At 40.2% G+C, this 21,417-nt stretch overlaps 3 protein-coding genes across 5 annotated transcripts; 2 read left to right on the top strand and 1 right to left on the bottom strand.

The window, feature by feature from the left end:
- si:ch211-222l21.1 (parathymosin) lies at positions 1-2,760 on the top strand. The gene is made up of 5 exons (XM_010731353.3): positions 1-245; positions 893-1,006; positions 1,393-1,462; positions 1,669-1,742; positions 1,854-2,760. The coding sequence occupies exons 1-5, from the start codon at positions 195-197 to the stop codon at positions 1,932-1,934; spliced, it is 390 nt and encodes a 129-aa protein (XP_010729655.1). The 5' UTR covers positions 1-194; the 3' UTR covers positions 1,935-2,760.
- Positions 2,545-10,674, bottom strand: slc45a1 (solute carrier family 45 member 1). Of its 3 annotated transcripts, XM_010731354.3 has the most exons (10): positions 10,121-10,674; positions 9,082-9,522; positions 8,892-8,984; positions 8,349-8,573; positions 7,293-8,191; positions 7,050-7,203; positions 6,764-6,940; positions 6,448-6,653; positions 5,023-5,248; positions 2,545-3,837 (listed from the first exon to the last, which is right to left on the bottom strand). In XM_010731354.3, exons 2-10 carry the CDS (start codon positions 9,500-9,502, stop codon positions 3,809-3,811), a joined length of 2,430 nt encoding a protein of 809 aa, XP_010729656.2. In that variant the 5' UTR covers positions 9,503-9,522; positions 10,121-10,674; the 3' UTR covers positions 2,545-3,808. The 3 variants fall into 3 exon arrangements, with proteins under 3 accessions (XP_010729656.2, XP_019118513.1, XP_019118514.1); XM_019262968.2 differs by having other exon boundaries at positions 2,545-5,248; XM_019262969.2 differs by lacking the exon at positions 10,121-10,674 and having other exon boundaries at positions 2,545-5,248; positions 9,082-9,136; positions 9,253-9,331.
- A 2,356-nt stretch (positions 10,675-13,030) lies between these two features.
- Positions 13,031-20,201, top strand: prxl2b (peroxiredoxin like 2B). The gene is made up of 7 exons (XM_027279729.1): positions 13,031-13,255; positions 13,609-13,813; positions 14,466-14,517; positions 14,884-14,947; positions 15,071-15,146; positions 16,484-16,602; positions 19,925-20,201. The coding sequence occupies exons 1-7, from the start codon at positions 13,193-13,195 to the stop codon at positions 19,949-19,951; spliced, it is 606 nt and encodes a 201-aa protein (XP_027135530.1). The 5' UTR covers positions 13,031-13,192; the 3' UTR covers positions 19,952-20,201.
- Positions 20,202-21,417: the final 1,216 nt, after the last annotated feature.

The raw sequence follows: 21,417 nt of genomic DNA, 5'->3' as shown, positions 1-21,417 counted from the left end.
ACCCGCTGTATCCAACGAGAGTGGATTTTCAACGAGCCCGAGAGAAAAGCGGAGACGGGTAGACATCATTTCTCTCTCAGCTTCTTTGGACTATCCACACGAAGAGGCAAAGAGCCAACAATTAAAGAAAAAAAATATCTTTATTTTTTCTGAACTAGGAATATTATCACCTACATTAATTCACCAAATTAACCATGGCCGACACAGCTGTTGACACTACCGTAACTGCAGAGGTTACAGCCAAGGTGCGTTTCATTCAAGGTTTTATTCTCGTGTGAAAAAAAAAAGAAAAAGATTTTGTGAACTTTTGTTTTGTTTTAAGTTGTTGTGTTATTTAGTTCAAGAATTAACAAAACTAAGTCGAGTTCAGTATAAAGTTGCCGTTTGTAGTAACCGTTACCGTTTAACGTTCGTGTAAGTTGGAACAGTAATTTGAAGCGGTGGTGTTGGTGGTGGGGGGGTGTAAATTACCTAAATGACTGTAATGTTGAAACGCCACTTGTCGACAACCACGCACTACAGAGGTGACTTATTTGTGATTTTCAGCGTCGACAGACAAATATTGTGTCTGGAAAGTCCAACGTTGTGTGATGTGGTTAGCTAAAAAATGTCTTGAGTCGAGCAGACAAAGCGGCAGAGACGGTACAGCTGGTGAAGCGGAGCTGCTGCTGCCGCTGTGGGCGGGAAGCCACAGTAACGTTAACCTAACGTTATGGAAACGTTCGGCACTGCCACTAATCATTTCTAACGAAGTCTCTTTGGTTTTAACTTAACCCCAGATATGTTAAACCGGCTTTTTTTTCTTAAAAAAAAATTAAACCAGAGCGTGTGTGTGGCACTTCAGAATAAACTCGCCCGATTTTTAAAAAAAAATCATGCTTTTATTTTGTAGGAGCTGAAAGAGAAGAAAGAAGTAGAAGTGGAGGAGAAGAAGAAGGAGAAGAAGGAGGAGGAAGAGGAGGAGGAGAAGACGACCGACAACGGGGACGCACCTGCCAATGGCACAGTGAGTTTGTAGACGAGGACCAGCCTCATGGCCTTTTGTCTTAGCGCCCCTCATCATGCAGGTGTCGCTGCGCCCGCCTCCCCCTCCTGTTCAGCTGCTCTCTGCACACAGCGCTTTGTTTGGGTTGTGAAACGGCACAGATGTTAGTTAGCAAGTCTGTGGACGTTTCTATCTGTGTCTCAAAGTCTGAGAGCTTGGTCGCTAATCCTCTGGGGAGTAATGAGAGCTCTACACACACACATGCCTTTTCTTTAACTGTCCCCACAGGAGTCTGTACATGCAAGGGGATTATTTTTAATATGTTTTTTATCTTTTTGCAATATTACACACAAACTATTGTGGCATGATGTGTTTTACATGAGTGACGTTTCCCTTTCTTCTCTCAGAACGGTGCTGATCACAGCGACAAAGCGGAAAAACCAGAAGAAGAAGAAGAGAAACATGAAAATGGGGATGGTATGTTAATTTTTAAAAAATACTGTTTCAAGGAACACAATGCTTGATACACATCTCTCACTTTGTTGCCTTTTGATTTCCCTCATAAATGCAGCCTTTAAAAAAACCCCATTACATTTAGACCAGATTGATTCATCCATTAATTCTGTGTTAATTACACTCAAAACTAGAGGATTCATTTTTAAAGTGACATGTTGTCCTTACAGAGAAAGCAGAGGAGGCGCCCCCTGCTGAAGAGACTGATGCACAGCCTGTGAAGCGTGCAGCTGAAGAGGAAGAGGTGGGTTGTCACTAAGCACACTGTTTTAAATTGTTTTCGACGTGTTTGCCTAATCTGGTGAGCTTTGATCTTTGCTAATGCGTGAAATATTTTCCCTTTTTTATGTTTTAGGAGAAGGTGGAGAAGGTGGAGACAAAAAAGCAGAAGACAGAGGAAAATGGAGATTCAAAAGAGGCAGAAGTGGAGGCTTAGGTCTCTGCTCTGCTACTTGTTTGCAGCACTGTCTTACCAGCCTGGTCAACATCGTGTTGTAGAGCTTGTGCTTTCTGTACCTTTTGAGAAACATTTCTTTTTGTTTACTCCCATGTTATCACATTGCACTGGAGTCCTGAAACGTAGTGGCCCTGCATCCTTTTTTATGAAATGTTATTTATTGGTCTTTAAAATGAGCTTCTTTTTTTTTACTTGTACAAATAGGGCCACATCATGAGATCAGTTTTTTCATTTCTTGAGGTTTTATATCGGTATATTAGAAGCACAATCTCTATTATGTCAGTGCTGACCAGATGATTCATTCATACAGGCAGCTGCTCACCCCCTCCAAGGCTCATGTTGACCTCTCAGATTCACTTAAAGGACCAAAGATAAGTTTTAAGCAGGGGCTAATGGACAGTTGTTAGCATTATTAGTTGAGGCATAATTTCTTTGTGTTGAGCTGCTACTTAATCCTTGGCTTGGCTGCCCTGTTAACATAACAGATGGTGCAAATGAATGAAGGGGCTGTCTTGCTCCTCCACGATAAGATTACTTGATCTTGTTTCACGGAGGCAGGATTTTGCAATGTTAATTAACCCCTCTTAAATCTTAAAGCTTTGGTCATTTGTTCTGTATGCATTCCACGCAAGTTTGTACCATTTATACTTTTTGTTTTTCTTACGTTTTCAATGAATTTTATGTTATGGCTGGGTAGCCCAGTTTTGTGTCCAAGACTGCCTTTTTCAGAACCAGAATGACATTCGGTTACTTCAGCCACTGCTTTGTATATTCTGATTAACAAATAAATTGTCTTTTTACTTAAGTACATCTATTTTTGTGTGAATGAATACCTGTTTATATATTAGTTCTGCTTTTTTAAAAACCACAGCTTCATACGTAGATGATGTCACTTGACCCCATTTTCTTAACATGGAAAATGGCTGTCTTAGATGCAGGAAGGAGCAGGAATAATCTCACTCACTCAGTAATGGAAAAGGGTGCACAGAATCAATGGATCACTGTCATGTGTCTCCTAGCTCCCTCTTGTGGTGCAATATAAGACTTACAGATTAATGCTCAAGTCAATTGGGGTGACAATTGATTCGGGCTACAGTGATCAGTGAAAGTAATCGACACAGGAGTCCCAAGTGGCAAAACGATCATTTTTAGTTTTAAATGAACCCTGAATAAAAGTAGCTTTTACAGTAACACTGCTAATATTGAGCAATAGGTGGTACCATAACACAAAAACCCAATGTGGTATTGTTTTTTTTTTCTCAAGCAAGCTGCAACAGCATGATCCATGCTTAGTTTCCTCAGAAACATTAGCATGGCGTGCATCCAGTCAGACCAGGAGGCTTTAATAGTAGGCAATTATTGACATTCTGCTGAGGCAGCAATAATGACTGGCATCCTAGAGTTGGTGTATTAAATGTGTGTCTGTGTGAGCCAGTCGATGAAACCATCACAATGACAAGGCTTAAAACAGGTCATATATTAAAGTTAACCGTGTGTTAAAGCCCTGAAATCAGGCTTGGTACCTGTGTTGAGGCTGAATAGACAAAACTTAGTGTTAGCCATGGCACAACGTATATATAAAACATTATTTGTATCATTTTGTTCGTTAAAGATGGCTTCTTCAGGATGGAAAAATGATCTGCTGCTTTCTAAACTGAGTTGATGGGTTGTGCGTGGTGGAGCAGAAGCCTACTACCTTAAGCATGCGCCCTAATGATGACAATAAGCACTTGCTGCTGGCTCTATGAACCCCCACAGTCTTTTCATTGTTGTCCACCTTCAGGGTTACCCATAGTTCACATGAGTCTTCTCCCTGTTCTTCTGTTTTGTTCGGTTTCCGACTGAATGCTGATTCACACCCCAGTTTCAACTTCTCCTCTTCCTGATAATGACAAGAATCACTGTCATTATTACAATGGCATGGCCAGGAGTAGGGTGACAGCTCACGGCTGTCGATGGCTTAGTGAGGGCCCAGACAGAATTTGCCACCAGCACACATTTCTCTGTGTTTTTGAAAGTTTATGTACGAGCGTTTGTATGTGTGTCATCCTATTAGTCATGGCCTTACACTGATTAAGTGCTTAATTGGCATTGTACTCATACTTGGGACTTTATTAAGAGTCACCCAGCACCAGACTGTGAAATTTGGGAATAGCACACTGATAAGTCTCAGACAATGTGAAGCCCTTCATGACTGTAACTGTGATTAAATTCAGCTTCATGTGAATATTAAATATGTGTTTGCCAAATTATGCCAGAAAAGCTGTTGAATTAATGAAGCATTAACGGTGTGAGTGTGAGTGATCACTGGCAGCACATTCATTTTGTCAGAAAATCCTTCCTAGGGTGTCGATGCTGATACACTAACTCAGAGAAACAGGCAGGTAGACATTCCCTTGGCCGTGTGACCAAAACAAATGTTAACACAAGGTTCGAAGAGATTACATTGCAGCTCATGCAGACGTTAGGCAACTGATAAAAGGAAGAAAAACTAAGGGAAAGCTGTGGTTAGCCTGCACGTAGTGATCAACATTTCTATTCTAAACACAGACAAGCAGGAAAAGATGATGCAAGATTTTACAGCAAAGAATTGGACACAGAAACAACTTAGGCTTCTCTACACTACAAGAATTCACTCACAGTCTCTCTCTCACACACACACATCCATTCATCTGCATTCAGAATGGTCACACACATTCATTTGCAAAAGTTAGGAAAAGATGCATGGGCACACACACTGTATGAACACATATGGGTCATGTATACACATATTAGAGCAGTGGCCAATGTCTGTCTGTCTGTCTGTCTAGCTCTGAGAGGAACAGTGCTGATTAGTGTGAAACAATATATGGAATTGTGCTGTACAGTGTGCGGCAGGGTGCACAGTGTGTTTGCCCTATCAGTGCTGTGAAGGTCAACACACTCAGACACTAAGCGACAGCGTGAGAGCGTATGTGCCGGTGGGTGGGTGTGTGTGTGAGGTAAAGTAAATCAAAAGGCTTTTATTTTTATTTTTTTTTCTAAATGTGCACCAATAGTGGCTGGGTCTCGCTTTCGGGGGGCTCACCCTCAGGGGGGGGCAGCTGGTACACCACGCAGAGAGAGGAGTACAGGCAGCCCACGAATGACATCAGGCTTGAAAAGTACATCACTCCCTGGGCCCCACCCACCAGTGAGGTCAGAGGTCCCATCGCCACAGAGACCAGGATCTGAGCCAGGAAATACTGGCAGCTGAGCAGAGAGATGTCCACCCCCATCCCCCGTCTGGTCCCTTCCTCTGATGAGCCACAGAACTGGAGGAACAGATAGTTTGATTAGATGATCAATAAAGTGCAGTGCACAGAGCAAAGTGCAGTGCACCACAAATCAGTGAGATTTGATGAGAAGATACCACACCCTTGTCTTCATGAATGAAGTTACAGTTAGCAGCTAACTTACATCAAGATGGGAAACAACAAGCCCAGTTGTATCAAAAAGAACAAAATCCAACTACCAGCACCTTTAGAGCTAACTCCTGATCAAACTACAAAGTGTCGTTACAGGTGGTGATAGGCAGAATTTGTTAAAACTGATACCACTCTCATATCTATACTATAGATCAGTGGTTCTTAACCTGGGTTCGATCGAACCCTAGGGTTCGGTGAGTCGGTCTCAGGGGTTCGGTGGAGCCTCCGCCATGGAATTTTTATTACCATTGTGTTACAACATATCTTTGTGAGCAATCATTTTTTGAGGATGCTGGACATAAAAAACTAAGAAAAGGAACAGACTTTGCTGTGAAAATGACATGAGGCTGGCACTTGCCAAGGTGAAGCCACGCATATCTGAACTGGTCTCTCAAAGGCAACAGCACAAGTCACACTGAGGTAAGTTGTTGTGAGTTCATGCACTGTGTTGGTTTTGTTTTATTGAACAAGGTGATGTTAATGCACGGTTCATTTTGTGCACCAGTATAAAAAAATCATATTTTTTTTTCTAAAGAAGGGTTCGGTGAATGAGCATATGAAACTGGTGGGGTTCGGTACCTCCAACAAAGTTAAGAACCACTGCTATAGATATAAGCTATAGCAGCGGCTTAGCTTAACAATAATACTGGAAACAAAAACAAAAAAACACTAATTATCTCAATTGTTTGTCTCTTCAAAAGCTAACATGGAGATTGAACAATTACTCAGTTTTATGGATGGTTATGTGCTGGACCACTTCTTGGCTAGGACCAGTAATTCATAGTTTTTAAACTTAAGTTTTGTACAGATTAATTAGGTGAATTTGGTTATCTTTGAACAAAGCCAGGCTAGTTGTTTCCCCCTGCTTCCAGTCTTTGTGCTAAGCTAAGCTAAGGCTCTGTAATTTCCCATAGGTATCAATTTTCTATCTAACTCTTGGCAAGAAAATTGCATTCCCTAAATTGCTGAACTGTTCCTTTAAGTTGATCCTGAACGAGTATATTCAAGCGACTACAAATTACTGAGTTACATATCAAAATACTGACCTGAGGGCTCTGGTAGTATTCACACAGCAGAGAGTAAGGCAGCGTGCATAGAGAGGAAAAGAGCACCCCATAGGTGACACAGAGAGAAAGTACCACGTAGATGTTGGTGGATAGTGTGGCCAGGCCTGTGCCCAAACCAAATGCCAGGTAGGCAAAGAAATATAGTGTACGAAGAGAGAAACGCTCCTCCAGTTTCTCCAATATGGCTGGGAGTTGAAGAAGAAACGCAGAGAGAGAAAGAAAGAACAAATATAAAGGTTATCAAGGCAAGAAAGACAATACTTTTCCCAGACCTGTGATTACAAGGGTAGCTTACCTGAGTAGAAAGCAGCACTGAATGCATAGATGCACATGCCCCAGCAGCCCATGCTAACACCAGCATTGTAGCGTTGGTAAGCCTCGGAGTCATGGGGTGCCTTTGGGTCACCTTCAAACACAACCTCCCCCATGAAGTCAGTGTAGAAGAGCAGCATACCTTCAAAGGACAGCCAGCCTACAGAGAACCAACCAAGTATCAGTTAATATTAAATACAGAACAGACAGTTCATAGTGTGTTGCAGGTTTCATGTACAGTTAAATAAAATAAAAAAGATTATTCTCACCCAAAAAATGATTAGTGCATAAACTTCGCAGAGAGGGAGGCATCCTGTAGATGGCTATACACAGCAGCTTCATTGACATTTGGGATTCTCCTGTCTCCACATTCTCACTCAGGTCACTCTCATAGCGCACCCCATTCAGCAAAATGTTTGCAACCTTCATCAGAGAAAAAGGACAGTGTTTAAAAATGCTGTGGTGGCTACTGACTAAAAAGCTTCTGTCATTTGTCAAAGTACGTGTCTGACCTGCTGGCTGAAGGTTACTGTTCTCCTGCGTCCATTCTCCAGCCCAACAATCTGGTTTGCCATCGGCTCCTCTATTAGTGCAAGACTCTGAGGTCGCTTCAGGATACCAGCAGAAGAGCTCCGATGTGACCCTGCACCAGGCTGAGCCCCAGCTGTGACCTGAGATGCTCCTTGAGATTGTGCATCTCCCTCAGGCTGTGACGCTTCTGCATCCTGAGCTTCCTCAGCTGGATGAGATGCCACGTCAGCCTGGGTTTGTCCTGCAGGATTGCTCCCTGCTCCCTGTCTGGACTCGTCAGGAGGAGAGTCCCCTGGAGGCAGGGGCGCAGTGGTGGAGTTAGAGGCCAAAGCCTGTGGTGTCTGCTGACCTGTGTAGCAGTTTATGAGCACACTGTCTATATAGGAGGTTCCTAATGAGGAGGCAAACTCATTGATGCCAGTGAGTGAGCTGTCCCTACTAATAAAGCTGCCATATTTTGGTGTGAGGGGGCTCAGGGGTGATATGGGGCTAGTTAGGCCAGCACAGAGGCGTGCATTGGCACTGCAAGAATGGGCCAGAGGCTCAGAGTTACTTGGGTGAGACTTTGTAGAGAAATTGTAGCTGTAAAGACCATCCTCATCTTCTTCATCCAGCCCCATCGCTGACCCTGGGGGAACAGGGGGAGAGGGAGGAAGAGGGAGGCTGGGGCTTTTTAGATGGGTTTTGCCAGAGTTTTTGCTCGGCTGGCTCTTTGGTAGGGGCCGTTCGGGGATACTCATCAGAGTCATGGCTGTGGCGATCACCAAAGTGACACTCGTGAACATGTAAATGACCCGTAGTTGACCTCCCATCGACCTTCCAAACTGTGTCTGGTCCCAGTTGATGCCGCCCACAATGTAGCCAAATCCACCTCCTAGTCCTGTAGAGCACAATTAATTACTAAACAAATAAAATGCTTTTTTTTGTTGCTATGATTGATAATGCCTTATCTTTAAAGTTAAATCTGCCATCCCTTATGCTACTACTATATAATGATAAAGTAACCATGAGGTTGTGACTGTGCAAGTTTTTCCTACCTGCCAGTAATGCATGGATGTTCAGCCCCCGATCCTGGTCCTCTGGGCTGCACACATCCATCATGTAGGCATGGCTCGGGTTGTCGGCTGAATCAGCACTGAAGTCCATCAGAACCACACCACACACTGTCAGGACAATTCCCCACTTGTGATTTGATGCTGTGTCCGCAAGTGCACTTCCAATGTCCCGCCCGTTCAGCACCAGTGATAGACCAACCAAAGCCCCTATGGGGGAGAAGAGCAGAAGACAATAGATCTTGGTAAGTGGGAGAAATAATCATGCATGTATATCATTGATTATTTAAGGGGTGCTCTAGAGATGTTATACTCAATGTATTAGTCATGGAGAATAGTATGATGTCTTCTGTGGCTCAGGAGTCAAGTCTGAGAAAAATACTCAAGTGACCTCAACAAGATATCTGAGCTCAATGACAAATGTTTTACCAGAAAACCTTTGTGGATGTGGAGTTTAAAAGGTCTAACAAAAGATGTGGATCAAGTTGCATTATGGGAAGCATGAAATCCAGGGTCCACATTTCTTACCTATAGCCAAGGCAAAAATAAAGGGTCTTCTTCGCCCAAACCGGGATGTACAACGATCACTCCATGCTCCAATGAGAGGCTGAACGAGGAATCCTTGAAGCCAAAGACAGAGAAAGACAGTTAGAGTCCAAAGAGCTAGCACTGCACAAGATTATTGCTACTCAAAATCACAACAGGATGTATCACATACCCAGTATGGGACTGATAAACCACACCAAGCTGTAGAACTGATCAGGCAATCCCATCTGTAGAAGCACAGGAGTCACATAAGCTGTTTCCATGGCATAACTAAATTCAATACCAAACAGTATGCAGCCATTGAAGACCAGCTCTTGAAAGGTACGCCTTGGGGGAAGCTCACTGAGGTCCAGCTGGTCCAGGGGACAGGGTGTGTTGGGCGGCGGCGGTGGCGAAGGTCTTATCAGCTTCCGACGCTTTGGCTGTCTTTGGAAGTTATTGGCTCTGTGACTGAGGTGCCGAGTGGTGGATGTGGGGAAGCTGGCAGTTTTGGGGAGTGAGCTCCTCCAGATACCTTCCTGAGCTGTGGATAATCTCCCTCCTGGACTGGCCAAGAGGGGATCACTGGGGGTGCCCATGCCTGGAGATGACATCTCTCTCACGCCAGCTCACACTGCAGAATATGAAAGGGTGGTAAACAAACTTGCTGTAGATTGAGTTTTCACATTAGAGGTCATACAAGATCATTTCAATGTAGCATAGAAGTCATGTGGGTAACTTAGTGCAGCTAATGGTTATGTAGTGCTACCAAGAGGACACTGCAGTCATCAGCAGACAGGCAATGATGGGCACGACGCACTGCAACCAATGCGCATGTTAGTGATGTGCGCAAAGCCCATGTGCTCGGCGTGGCTGACTACAGCAGTGTAGTATGCGGCACCGCTCTAATGAAGCCTGTTTCCATTTTAATTTTTCATGAAAGGAAGCTCAAATCGGACACAATGGAGCGGCTGGGGGAGGTTATAATGACGGCTTTACGAGGATAACGTACCATCATTGCTCAAATTTAAATGAAACATTTGACCAATATAGATTCTATATGTAGCCACGTAGCCGATCGATTGCTTTTCTTTTTTTTTTTTAATTTTAGTTTATTCGTCTCCTCGATATTTTCCTCGATCTTACGTTTGGTTCTAAAGGTGGAGATCACACGATCGACTTAACTGTGTAAGAAGATGAAGCAGGCGTGCAAAGTGAAAGATGATAATTACCTTATCGGGGATGGCTCGTCATTTATTGCGGCATACTGTGTAGGTAAACAGACCAAACATTATGATTTATCAAGAAAAAACCCGTAGGATGGATTAAAGGAGTCATGATTGTTGTTTTGTTTTTTTTCCTCCTTTTTTCATGCAGTCATCCCCCCGCTCTCTCCTCCTCCTGCTCCTTCTCTTTCCCCCTCTTCTTCTCTCCCCCTTCTCCTCTTCCTCCCGGTCTCTCCCGTGACGTCATGCCCCTCCCTGCAACATCAGCACCGCGGACAGTCCCCCTGACAACAACACACATCTGTCCTCCGTCCTCATGTCCGTCCTCTGCATTACACCGAGATGATAGTAATGATTTGTTAGCTGACTGTTAACGTTGTGTAAATGCACAATCGATAGATGCTACTATGCTTGTATATTGAAGCTAAAAGACATGTTTCACTTACTGAAGGGAATGCCTTAATTGTATGAAACAGATCATGTGTAATGTTAGAGGGCACTCCTTAGTGGTTTAACCCCTTAAATCTCAGTAGGTTACTGACAGGAAGGATGTTCTGGACCAAGAGGCAAGAAGTTGAATACACACTGGAGATGATTCAGTAGCTGATATTAAACCGCTGAGGAGATCACAGACAATTTGTTCAACATAGAAAGATACAATCTTAATATACAGGAACAGTCAAAAGTTTGGACACCCCTTCTCATTCAGTACTTATTATTATTATTACTTTCTGTATTGTAAATTAACACACACTACATCAAAACTATGAAATAAAACATATATAATTATTTTAAAAAAGCAAAATATTTAAATATTTTTAAGATTTAAAATTAACCTCATTGTGCTTTCATGACAGCTTTGCACACTCTTGGCTTTCTCTCAGTCAGCCTCATGAGGTATTCACCTGGAATGGTTTTCAATTAACACTTGTGCCTTATCAAAGATAATTTGTCACACCATCTAAATGTGGAACAGCCTCAATATAAACAGAATAAGTTGTTAAATTGGGTTTTACAACCTTAAAGTAAATGCATGGGAAGTGTTGAAATAAATTACAATCCACTTTAATGTGTATATTTGCATGTATAGTTCCTGGTGTATTTATGTAGACTTTAAGTAAATTAAACTTATAAAGCCACAAAATGTGTAAGCCATGCAAGATTAATAAAACACATCCTAATTTGAGAAGATGAAATGTAGATACGTGTTAGTGATTAGGCCCATGGTTAGCAGTGTGTGACATTGTCACTGTACAAAGGGAAGTTTTTCACAGCAGACAGAGCAGGAAAGCACAGGTGAAACAAATTTCATTAACAATGGTTCACTTCAATCTAGTGTCCCAGTAAGCCAGCTGCACAACAGGACCCTGAAACTACTGGAACAGCATTTGCCAAAAAAGTTGGCACACTGTGTAAAATGTGAATAAATGTCATGATGTACAAAACAGTGAAACCCAATATGTCATTTAAAATATCACTTTGGTAAATAATATGCCTATTTTGAATTTAATGCCGGCAACACTATTCAAAAAAGTTGTCAACAACAGACTGGAACAGTTGTAAAACACTAAAAGAAAACACCTGGTGGAACAACTGAAAATTGATTAGGTTAACTGGCAGCAGGTTAGTCACATGACTGGGTATAAAAATAACATCTCAGAGAGGCTGAGTCTTCGGGAAGTAAATGGAGTTCATCACTTTGTGAAAGCGTGCGCTGGCAAATAGTGCAAATGCAATAATGTTTCTAATTACAGTGTGTTGTTAAAGATAGAGGTGGTGAACAGAGTGTTAAACATGATCCTGACCAACTTTCTTGAATCATGTTGCTGGCATCAAATTCAAAATAATTTTCCAAAAACTATAAAAAATTAACATTTGATAAGTTGTACTATTTTCAATTAAATATGGAGTTCAATATGTTTTTTAGCAAGGCTGATAAGGTCACTGGTCAGACAGGTCTTAGCTGTCTTTAGCTGATATTTTCCCTTATCACAAGTAAGTTTAACTTTCTGGGTTTATGTTTTATTTTTGTAAATAGATGCACCATTTTTAGACAAACGGATGTGGTTAGTGTATGTGGGTAGTTTTATGCACTATACAACAAGGTACTGGAATGGGTTATATTTATAAACACATTTGAATACACTGAATATACAATACATACAAATACATATACATACATACATCTATATATTATCACTATCTATCTATCTATCTATCTATCTATCTATCTATCTATCTATTGATTACCTGTGAGGATGTTTTGTTTTGCAAATAAACCAAAACATAATACATAAATAAAAGAGAGGATTGCAGAATAACTCATTAAGGCTGACAGTAAGTACAAGTCCCTATAGACATACTGGTGTGATTTTAAGGTCACTTCTGACAACAGGTGCATCATATCTAATTGACTGTCCTGCTGGTTGTCCAGGTGGGATGAAAATGAAAAGTATACTATAAAAAGTATAGTAGTATAATGGAGTAAAATAGAATGAGTACATCACATATGTACTGAAATATACTTCCACCACAGGATGAAGCAGAACAAAATGGTTGTCTTGTTATTTTAACAGACAGACAGATGGGACATAACTGACAGCAAGAAAAGAGAGCAAACAAAGGCCATGCAATAAATCTCACTATACCTTTGAGCTCACCTGTAACACAAATTATGCAACGTGTATTATGAAAAACTGAATATTTTCAAACCACCGCGCTGTAGTCTGTGTTAAACTGGCGACCCAGTGAATACAAAGTGTAAGAAAACGTATTAAAACATTGACTTTATTCAAGAAATTATTATTATTATTTAATACACTGTAGTAGTGCAAAACACGTGCTCCAAGTTGCTCTCACGAAGCCCCGCCTCCGTTCCGCACATCTTGCGCTGTGATTGGCTAGTCTTTCAGCACCAACAGGATCTGATTGGATGTCAGCGCTCTAGTGGTTGAGGAAGCAGCTGTTTTGCAACAGTTTCTGCGGGCGTTACACAAACTTTACAACTCCAAGACTTTATTTCGCACAAACTGTACATCTGCTTTAAGCTTTGTTTTCAGGTTACAGCCCGTGTGGAAAATGGCGAAGGTCGACCTTGCTCAAGTTGGAAAGAACTCGTTGAAAAGCGCTGAAACTGGAGAGGTAAGCCATGAAACTGTCTGTTTATGGGCTTTTCCTCCTCCTTCTGGTCACATCCAGTTAATTGATTGTTTTGTCATTAAATGTGCTCTCTTTTAATATAAAGCCATGCTTGTTTACCTGCTGTGTTAAATGTGCCATCACCTCACAGCTCTGACATAACTGCTGTTAAGTGACGCCTCCAGGGTGACATAATGATGATCTGAAGGGAATACATGTGATTATGAACCATGACATTAGAATCTATGATAACAGATCAAAATTAATATAATCTACCTACTCTCATTCCCCATGTGATGACTGTGTGTCACCTTTGTTGTGGTTTAAATGTGAGTTTCTCCGTTTGTGCATTTCAGATTGTAGAGCTTCAGTCTCTGTGGCAGGACCAGCCGGTGGTATTGTTCTTCCTGCGCAGATTTGGCTGTCAGATATGTCGGTGGATGGCATCAGAGATCAGCAAACTAGAGCCGGACCTGAGAGCCAGTCGTGTAGCGCTGGTGGGCGTCGGACCGGAAGAGTTTGGGCTGAAGGAGTTCAAGGAAGGAGGGTTTTTCAAAGGATGTAAGCAGTTATTACTGATCTAAGGGTCTTTTTCCAGATTTGTGTTGCACTGAGACAGCTTCACAATATGTGGGACTTTAACTGTAACGGAAACATGTTGGCACACAAGCCTTAAAAGTTTTAAATAAGATTCACTAAAGCTGTTTTTACCCTAAAACCCTACACAGTTTTCTTTCTTCTCAATCTGCACAACACCTGTTGGACCAATACATCAGTTCTTGGATTTTATGGATGGTCAAATAAATAACCCCTCCTGGCTTTGTTAAAATGGAAATTTCAGTGTAAAGTTTTCCGAAAAAACAAACAAATCCAGTGAAACAGGATCTGATGTGCAGTGCAGTTCAGATTTCTGTCACCTCATGGTCACAATTCAGATATGTATCAGATGAATGTGACCAGAAAAGGATCATAATCCATTTGTCCTCCCTTTTCTGGTAACTTTGAAATTAGCAGATCTATGTTGAAAGTTAAACAAAAATGAATCGGCATGAATTGTTTTGTTTTACTTAGCTGCAACTGTCACAACCAAACTTTTGCAATAAAAAAGTCTGGGTGTGTCACAAGGATACAGACCTGCTCTTTGAGCCCATCATTCTCAACAGCCAGTCCTTTTGTAGGATTGTAAATAATCATTAATCATCTTCTCTTTCAGCCATATACGTTGACGAACAAAAGAAAACCTACAAGGACTTGGGCTTCAAAAGGTGAGTACAGTGAATTCATGTGAATCAAAGATGATCAGTCTCAACCTTAAATGTATACTTTAGAGCTGCAAAGATTAGTTGATTAATCGATTAGTCAGTCAATGGAAAAACAATCTGCAACTATTTTATTATTCAATAGTCATTTGAATAGTCATTCAAGCCAAACATTTTCTTACTAATGTGATGAGTAGATACTTTTCTTAATCTTATATGATAGAAAACTTTGTATCTTTGCATCTTGGACTGTTGTGCAAATAAAATCAAATACCTTTCATGGGATGGGAAATTAAAATAACATTTTTTAAAAATTTTCATTAGGTTTGATCACTGATCTTCTCATCAGTATTTATTATTTTTGACTCTCAGATACACAGCTGTAAGTGTGGTTCCTGCTGCTTTGGGGAAGAAAGTACGAGAGATAGCTGCAAAGGTATATATATCCTTACGGTTAATACAACTATTTCATGGTACATAGGTATGGTCACAGATGTAGGAGTGAAATTTGCTGAGGCCCAGACTGACACACTGACTTCTGATTTCTACCTGTTTTCAGGCCAAAGCTGACGGCATCCAGGGAAACTTCTCAGGAGATCTGCTGCAGAGTGGAGGCATGCTTATTGTGGCCAAAGGTACAGTCCATGCACACCAGAGGGGGAGATTAGTAAAGCTTTGTGTTGTAAAGGTGTACAAGTGAAACTGGTTGGATGTGAACATGTAAATGACCTCGTAATGAGACTGGGTAAAGTTTGTCTGTCGTTTAAATGAAGGTAAGTAAATTAAAGAAATGCATTTCTGCAGTCTTACCTCTAGAGGGCAATGCTGCATTACAACATTCAGAGTCAGCTCTCTAAACAACTCACCCCCAGTGTCAGTGATCCCCTTACTTCTTTATTTCCTGTGTCCGCACAAGATTAAAATACTTTTAATTTGCAATAGTGTATTGGGTTAATAATTCTGTATAGAGATGAGTCACAGTTGAAACAGGTGAGAATCTTTGGCATGGGGTAGTGATGTCAAAAAGTACTAAAGACAACACACCGAAGACGTATTTAGGCAGATTAATACATTATGTGTCCAGATACAAAACTCAGTCAGACTGCCTTCCTCTATTAATGTGCAGATACACTCTTTTATGGTGTGGTATGAGCAACTTCTTACGGAGAGCTGGAGGAAGTCGATTACAGATCATTCTGTCCCTTCTGTCTCCTCAATTTTAAAAACCTCAGCTCCACCAGAAGACTTTTCAGAGACAGTTTCCACCCAGTATTGCTCCTCTCTGAGCACTTGAATGAGGCTTAGGCATAGAACTGAATGTTTCTGAATGTCTGTCAATTTCGTCAAAGTTATTAAATAGAAGCTTTGAAGTGAAACCAGACTTTATTGCACATTTTTGGAGGACTTGGCTTGAAATTAAAGATGTCCCGTTGTTCTGGGGACAATAAAAATCGCAGCTGGGACCACAAAGATACGTTGTCTGGGACAGCAGAGACATTTATCATTGCCAATAAAAAATTTACATTAAAATAATCCATCCTGCACAAGCTCCATGCCACATCACATCTGTGCTTACACACACAGAATTAATCACAGAGAGAGACGAGTTTTGCCAACTTGGTGACTTTCTCACAAGATTTAGCGACTTCTCAGACTTACAACTTAATTTCTAAAAAGTGACGAGCGACAAATTTACTGGCTTTCAGACGTCAGGGAAAAGGACAGTGTGAACCGACTGTGGACAAACACCTCAGGTTATTTATATGAGTGCAGGGAACAACTCGCAGAGCTTCCATAGTGGACCAGAGGGAGTCAAGGAAGTGATGCAAGTTACTGAAACACAGTTATTAAAATATATATATTCTCTTTTTTTGTCAGCCTGAGTCACCAAAGTAAAATTCATAATAATCGTTGTTTATAACAGATAAAGTTGATTTGATGACTACTCCTAAATATATTTTACTTTGCAAAGGTGGAGAAAAGGTCCTGCTGCACTTTATCCAGGATTCACCGGGAGACCACTTACCTCTGGAGGATATTTCCAAGGCTTTAGGTATCTCAGCCACAGTAAAAGCAGGACAGAGACCAGTGGTAAGACACCTCATAAATATACAAGAAAGATACAATTATTTTCTGAACGCCCTACTTCAACTTCTAATTTTCTGTTTGTGCTCATGAGTGAAATTGATCACTTATCACGGTATCGTTGTGCTCACTAAAGGACACTGTACTGATGTGACAGTCTTGTTTTTAGCCAGCAGACTCTGTTTTACGTCAGTAGCAACACGCATCAGACTAGCCCCTTTAAAGACAATTTCACACTTATTACTCCGTCTTCATGGTCTGTCAATGTTTGTGTCATAGTCCCACAAACCTTTTAAACTTGAGTGATGATCTTGGTTTTGTACTTAAAATGCTCTAACCTAACCTAACCTAACAAGGAAAACCAGTGTTGGGCAGCCTTACCCAAGATTCCTGAAATATATATCAAATATATATGTCCTAATTAATCTCACAAAGACCATCATGTAGCTTCAGTTGTTCTGTGTGGAATTACATATCAAGTATATCATGGAGGCACGTTTCAACATGTCGCATCACATCAAGTCTTTGCACAGAAATGTGATGATTTTAGTATCTGAGATTGAATCTGCATGTCACAGATGTAAGGATTAGTTTAGTTTAGTTTTTAACATTATGGTAGAAGCTATGCTAAACTTTGCACAGGAGGAGTTTATGAGAATGAAGGGTAAGTGTCGTCATGCCAGTGTGAAAAAATGGTGACCAGAGACAAATTAATAAACATCAACTCTTAGTCATATAAGAAAAAAAACCCCAAAAGACCAAAACACTATTTGTTTACTTTTAAGCATAAAGGAATAGTTCATGATAAATATGCTTATTTCACTTTATTGGCAGGAGCTAGAACAGAACGCCTGGTAAATATGAAGCTACAGTGAGGATATGATGAGCTTTGCTTAGCACAAAGACTGGAAACAGCTAACCTAGCTCTCCACAAATTAAAAACATGTGTCTGTATAAAAACCAAAGCATAAAAACAAAAAGTTGTCATCTCGAATGGGCTTGTGTGCAGGATTATTTCTTGGCCAAAGGCAGAAGTTACTGCTTGTCACCAAGATTCCACACATAATAATAGTCCCATAACCCCATGAAACTTTTGTGAAGATTAAACAAACATGATGTAACATTACCTTTGGAGAGAGACAGACTAGACTTTTCATCTGTTTCCAGTCTTTATACTTAGCTAAGCTAATCAGCTGCTGGTTTTTAGAGGATTTCTATGTTCTCATCTTTTCAAGAACACCCCGTGTGTTATCAAAACTTAATTGAATTGGTGAGCCATATTTTTTTATGCAAATGGAATTGGAGTTCAAGCAGCTCATATCTCATGTTCAGGATGATCTTTTAAACATCAATAAATTGTAGCTGTTTTGTTGTTTTCCCCTCAGTGGAATCTCACTTGATTTTAGGGTGTTTAATGGATTTTAATTTGGAAAACGTGAGGGTAGTGTGGCGTGTGGCGTGTAGCATTCAATCATGAATGACTTTGGAGTTGAGATCATTCTTATAACTTTGGTGCAATATGAAACATTTTATAGATCTCAGAATAAATTTAAAACAAATACAACACTGTGCAAAAGTGCAGAAACCCAGAGGCTATGTAAACATTCACAGAGCACTGTATTCATACAGTAGCACACTACAATTAATGACTGCAACATAAAAACACTTTATTTTACATCTTGAGCTAATGAGCCACATTGTTAATTCTGGTTTTGTGCTGTCAATATGCAAGAGATGGATCATAAAATAACATGAAAACAAATTGTTTGGGGATAATGCACATAATGTCTCAAGTCCCGAGCACTAGGTTTTCTCCTGTGATCATCAAAGCTATCAGCATGCCCATAACATCCAGCACATGGTGGTCTTACCCCATGGCTTTATTGCTTGCTTCCCACAAAACACAGCATGTCAGATTGTAACGTGCAGTAGTTTTTCCCATGACCTGTCCAAAGACCAACAGATGTCATTGCTGCAGCCCAGGAACAGAATGGACCTTGTTTTCTCTGAGGGATCAGAAACAAGTGCAAGTCACAAGCTATGTGCTCCTCTGGAAGAGGCCCTGAAAAGTTGAAGCTTTGTTAACAGAGTGAGGTCATTGGCTGATCTGGATAAAACCAAGTAATGTCTTCTTGTTCAAACAGCTGATAGACAGTATTTACTTCTCTAATCTGTGTCTAAAGATGGAAAACCTCAAACTAGATTTCCCTGAAGAGCTTTCAACGTCACAACTTCAGCACAATAATTCACATAAACAAAATGTTTAATGCTTTATCTCTAGACAAACAAATTCACCTAAAGATCTGCCTTTATCCTAGAAATTGAAGCACTACTCACTTATCACCTTATGTGTAAGTAACTCACAGGTAAGTAGTTAAAAGTCAACAATACTGGGCTTCACTATTTTGTCCCAACAACAGTCTAAAACTTAGATATATTCAGTTCACTGTTCTAGTTTCTTACATTTAAAAAGCTTGAAACAAGAGATTGTTTGGCATTTCCTAGTTTAGATGACTTATCGTTTCGGCTCTGCCATTAATAAAAACTGCTAATCAGCTAATCAGCCTGGTAACTGTGCGAATGTTCCCATTTCAAGTTATTTGACCTCTTTTTGAAAGCCGTGGCTTTGGCTTTGAGTAGATGCATGTTAGTCAGTGCTTAGCTGCTCTATTTGGCTTTAAAATGTCCATTGTGGCATTCCAGCAGAACTCATGGTCATTAATTTGATTGATTAAAACCCAATATGTAGCAAAAGCTCTAATTTGAGTGGCGCTTGAAACTGTTATTAAGTCACAATATTGATCAAGACTCTCGTCGGCCCTCTGCAGATGCATTAGGTGGGAATGTGCTTTTGTGATTGTTTTAATTATTTTTTCCCTTCTGGAACATCAACCTCATTTGAAGTTTTCAACCACAGTAATTTGTATTTGAGGTGCTGATATGAATGATTAATAGCTCTTTTATATCAATACGTTTCACAAAACTGGATTTGCAGGAGATTAGTCTGACTGCCAATAATTGGTTTTACACAATGTTTACACAGGACGTGTCACGCACAGCAGCAGAACTGCAGCAACTGCTTCAGTGGTTTGTGTCTACACAAGGAGGTATTTAGGCACAGTATTGAGTGTAGGTCATTCAAGTTTCAGCAGTGTTAAGAACCCAAGGAACAATCACTGTGGAAAATGGACAGTAAAAATATACTTCCACACATGTAGCACGAGTGAAGTTATCACTTCCTGTATAGACGCACCATTAACCCAAAGTTTGAATAACAAATGTCTCCTGTTAATCCACGATGTAAATACGTCGGTACTTTCTCTTGCAGTGCAACGATGATGTTTGTACCCGATGATGACAGAGCTGCTTTTTCAGACTGGGAAGCTGAAAAGGAGATTTAAGAAGTGGATCTACTTTGTGACAGTTATATATTATCTACAGTGAAAACAAGAGTGATATTCCTTTATAATCGTTACCTTTTAATTGTAATATTAGCATCAATGATTATTGTATGTAATTTGTTTTTAGATTATCTTATATGTATACTGATCAAGGTGATTTTCTTTACACTAACAGTTTATAAATTATTATAAATTATTATGTATTATTATGTGTCTAATGATAATAAATATTTAAAATCAAAACTTGGCTTCAGTCAGTTAGCAGTTTCATGTAGACGCGTGGAGTTTTCTAACTTCGACCTCATGCCCATATGCAAGTTCAGTTGGTTGTTTACTGCATCAGTGATTTAAAACTCGTATGGCTCCATCATAGGTTTAAACATCACCATGTTGTAGGCTTTATTACAATACGAAATTTTAAAATGGCCCAAATTATTACGTTATCGGCAGGGATTAAATTATTGGACTTTATTACATTATCGGTTGCTACACACCATTAAAGTACTTTCTTTCTCTCCCCTTTAACAAATCTTCACATACCAGTTTATCCAAAGTGTCTCTAAACTTTTCAAAGATTACATTTTTCATTTCTCGTGATGGTGATGCTACCTCAGTCATACACTTGCTTGACATGTACTACATTTCTACAATTGACCCAAAACTGTGATATTGGTTCGGACTTAATCAGTGCACTGATGCCAAGTGAGCCTTACCGTAACTCAGCATCACATGTACCTAAAGACTTGTAGTTCAACAAAACTTCTTCAGAAATTAAACATAAATGAATAGTAACCAGACTAAAAGTTTACAGCCAAGCTCGCAACTCTATGAACTCTCTATGAAGCTGGGCGGTACTAAACGCTAAATGCTAATATCACCATGCAAACATACGCACAATGACAATGTTAACATGTGGTAGATGTGGTGCTAGATGAAAATTTAGAGGATCATCAAAGTGATTATAATTCATCCAGAGAGAGAACACCAAAATGTTTTGTTGAGATATTTCATAGGAATAAAATGTGGATCTTGCACATGAAACATCATGATCAACTGTGATGAAGCCAGTAAATCACTAACTCAACTACAAAGAAGTAGTGAAATCTGTATCTCATTCACGACACTTAAGTTCACAGTTCCAATATGTATAAATGTAGCATTTTACTTTTGAAAGCTTGCCTAATAATGACTCTGTCTATGATATTTGCTGACACAGTGACAAAGTGGTTAAGATAACAAGTTGCGAAGCACGAGGAGCCCCTGATTCTGATTTATGACTATAAAGTGAAGTAACAAGACAGGACATATGACATTATGACTGTAACATGACAATGAACATGAACGCCTTTGAGCACTTTTCTTTTAGGGCACAGATGCTAATGTTGCATAAAATCCACTTAATCTTTTTGTCTCTGTACAG

Source organism: Larimichthys crocea, chromosome VI, assembly GCF_000972845.2.
Source record: "Larimichthys crocea isolate SSNF chromosome VI, L_crocea_2.0, whole genome shotgun sequence".
Lineage (NCBI taxonomy): Eukaryota > Metazoa > Chordata > Actinopteri > Sciaenidae > Larimichthys > Larimichthys crocea.
Note: the sequence above shows the minus strand (reverse complement) of the source record. Positions and strands in the feature narration are given on the sequence as shown.

Coding starts and splice junctions, on each gene's coding strand:
- si:ch211-222l21.1 (XM_010731353.3), top strand. CDS start 195: ATGGCCGACACAGCTGTTGACACTACCGTAACTGCAGAGGTTACAGCC. Junction 1,007..1,392: donor ACGCACCTGCCAATGGCACA/GTGAGTTTGTAG, acceptor TTCTTCTCTCAG/AACGGTGCTGATCACAGCGA. Junction 1,463..1,668: donor GAAACATGAAAATGGGGATG/GTATGTTAATTT, acceptor TTGTCCTTACAG/AGAAAGCAGAGGAGGCGCCC.
- slc45a1 (XM_019262968.2), bottom strand. CDS start 9,502: ATGTCATCTCCAGGCATGGGCACCCCCAGTGATCCCCTCTTGGCCAGT. Junction 7,204..7,292: donor CAGTAACCTTCAGCCAGCAG/GTCAGACACGTA, acceptor TCTCTGATGAAG/GTTGCAAACATTTTGCTGAA. Junction 6,654..6,763: donor CAGTGCTGCTTTCTACTCAG/GTAAGCTACCCT, acceptor TTCAACTCCCAG/CCATATTGGAGAAACTGGAG.
- prxl2b (XM_027279729.1), top strand. CDS start 13,193: ATGGCGAAGGTCGACCTTGCTCAAGTTGGAAAGAACTCGTTGAAAAGC. Junction 14,518..14,883: donor AAGGACTTGGGCTTCAAAAG/GTGAGTACAGTG, acceptor TTTGACTCTCAG/ATACACAGCTGTAAGTGTGG. Junction 15,147..16,483: donor CATGCTTATTGTGGCCAAAG/GTACAGTCCATG, acceptor TACTTTGCAAAG/GTGGAGAAAAGGTCCTGCTG.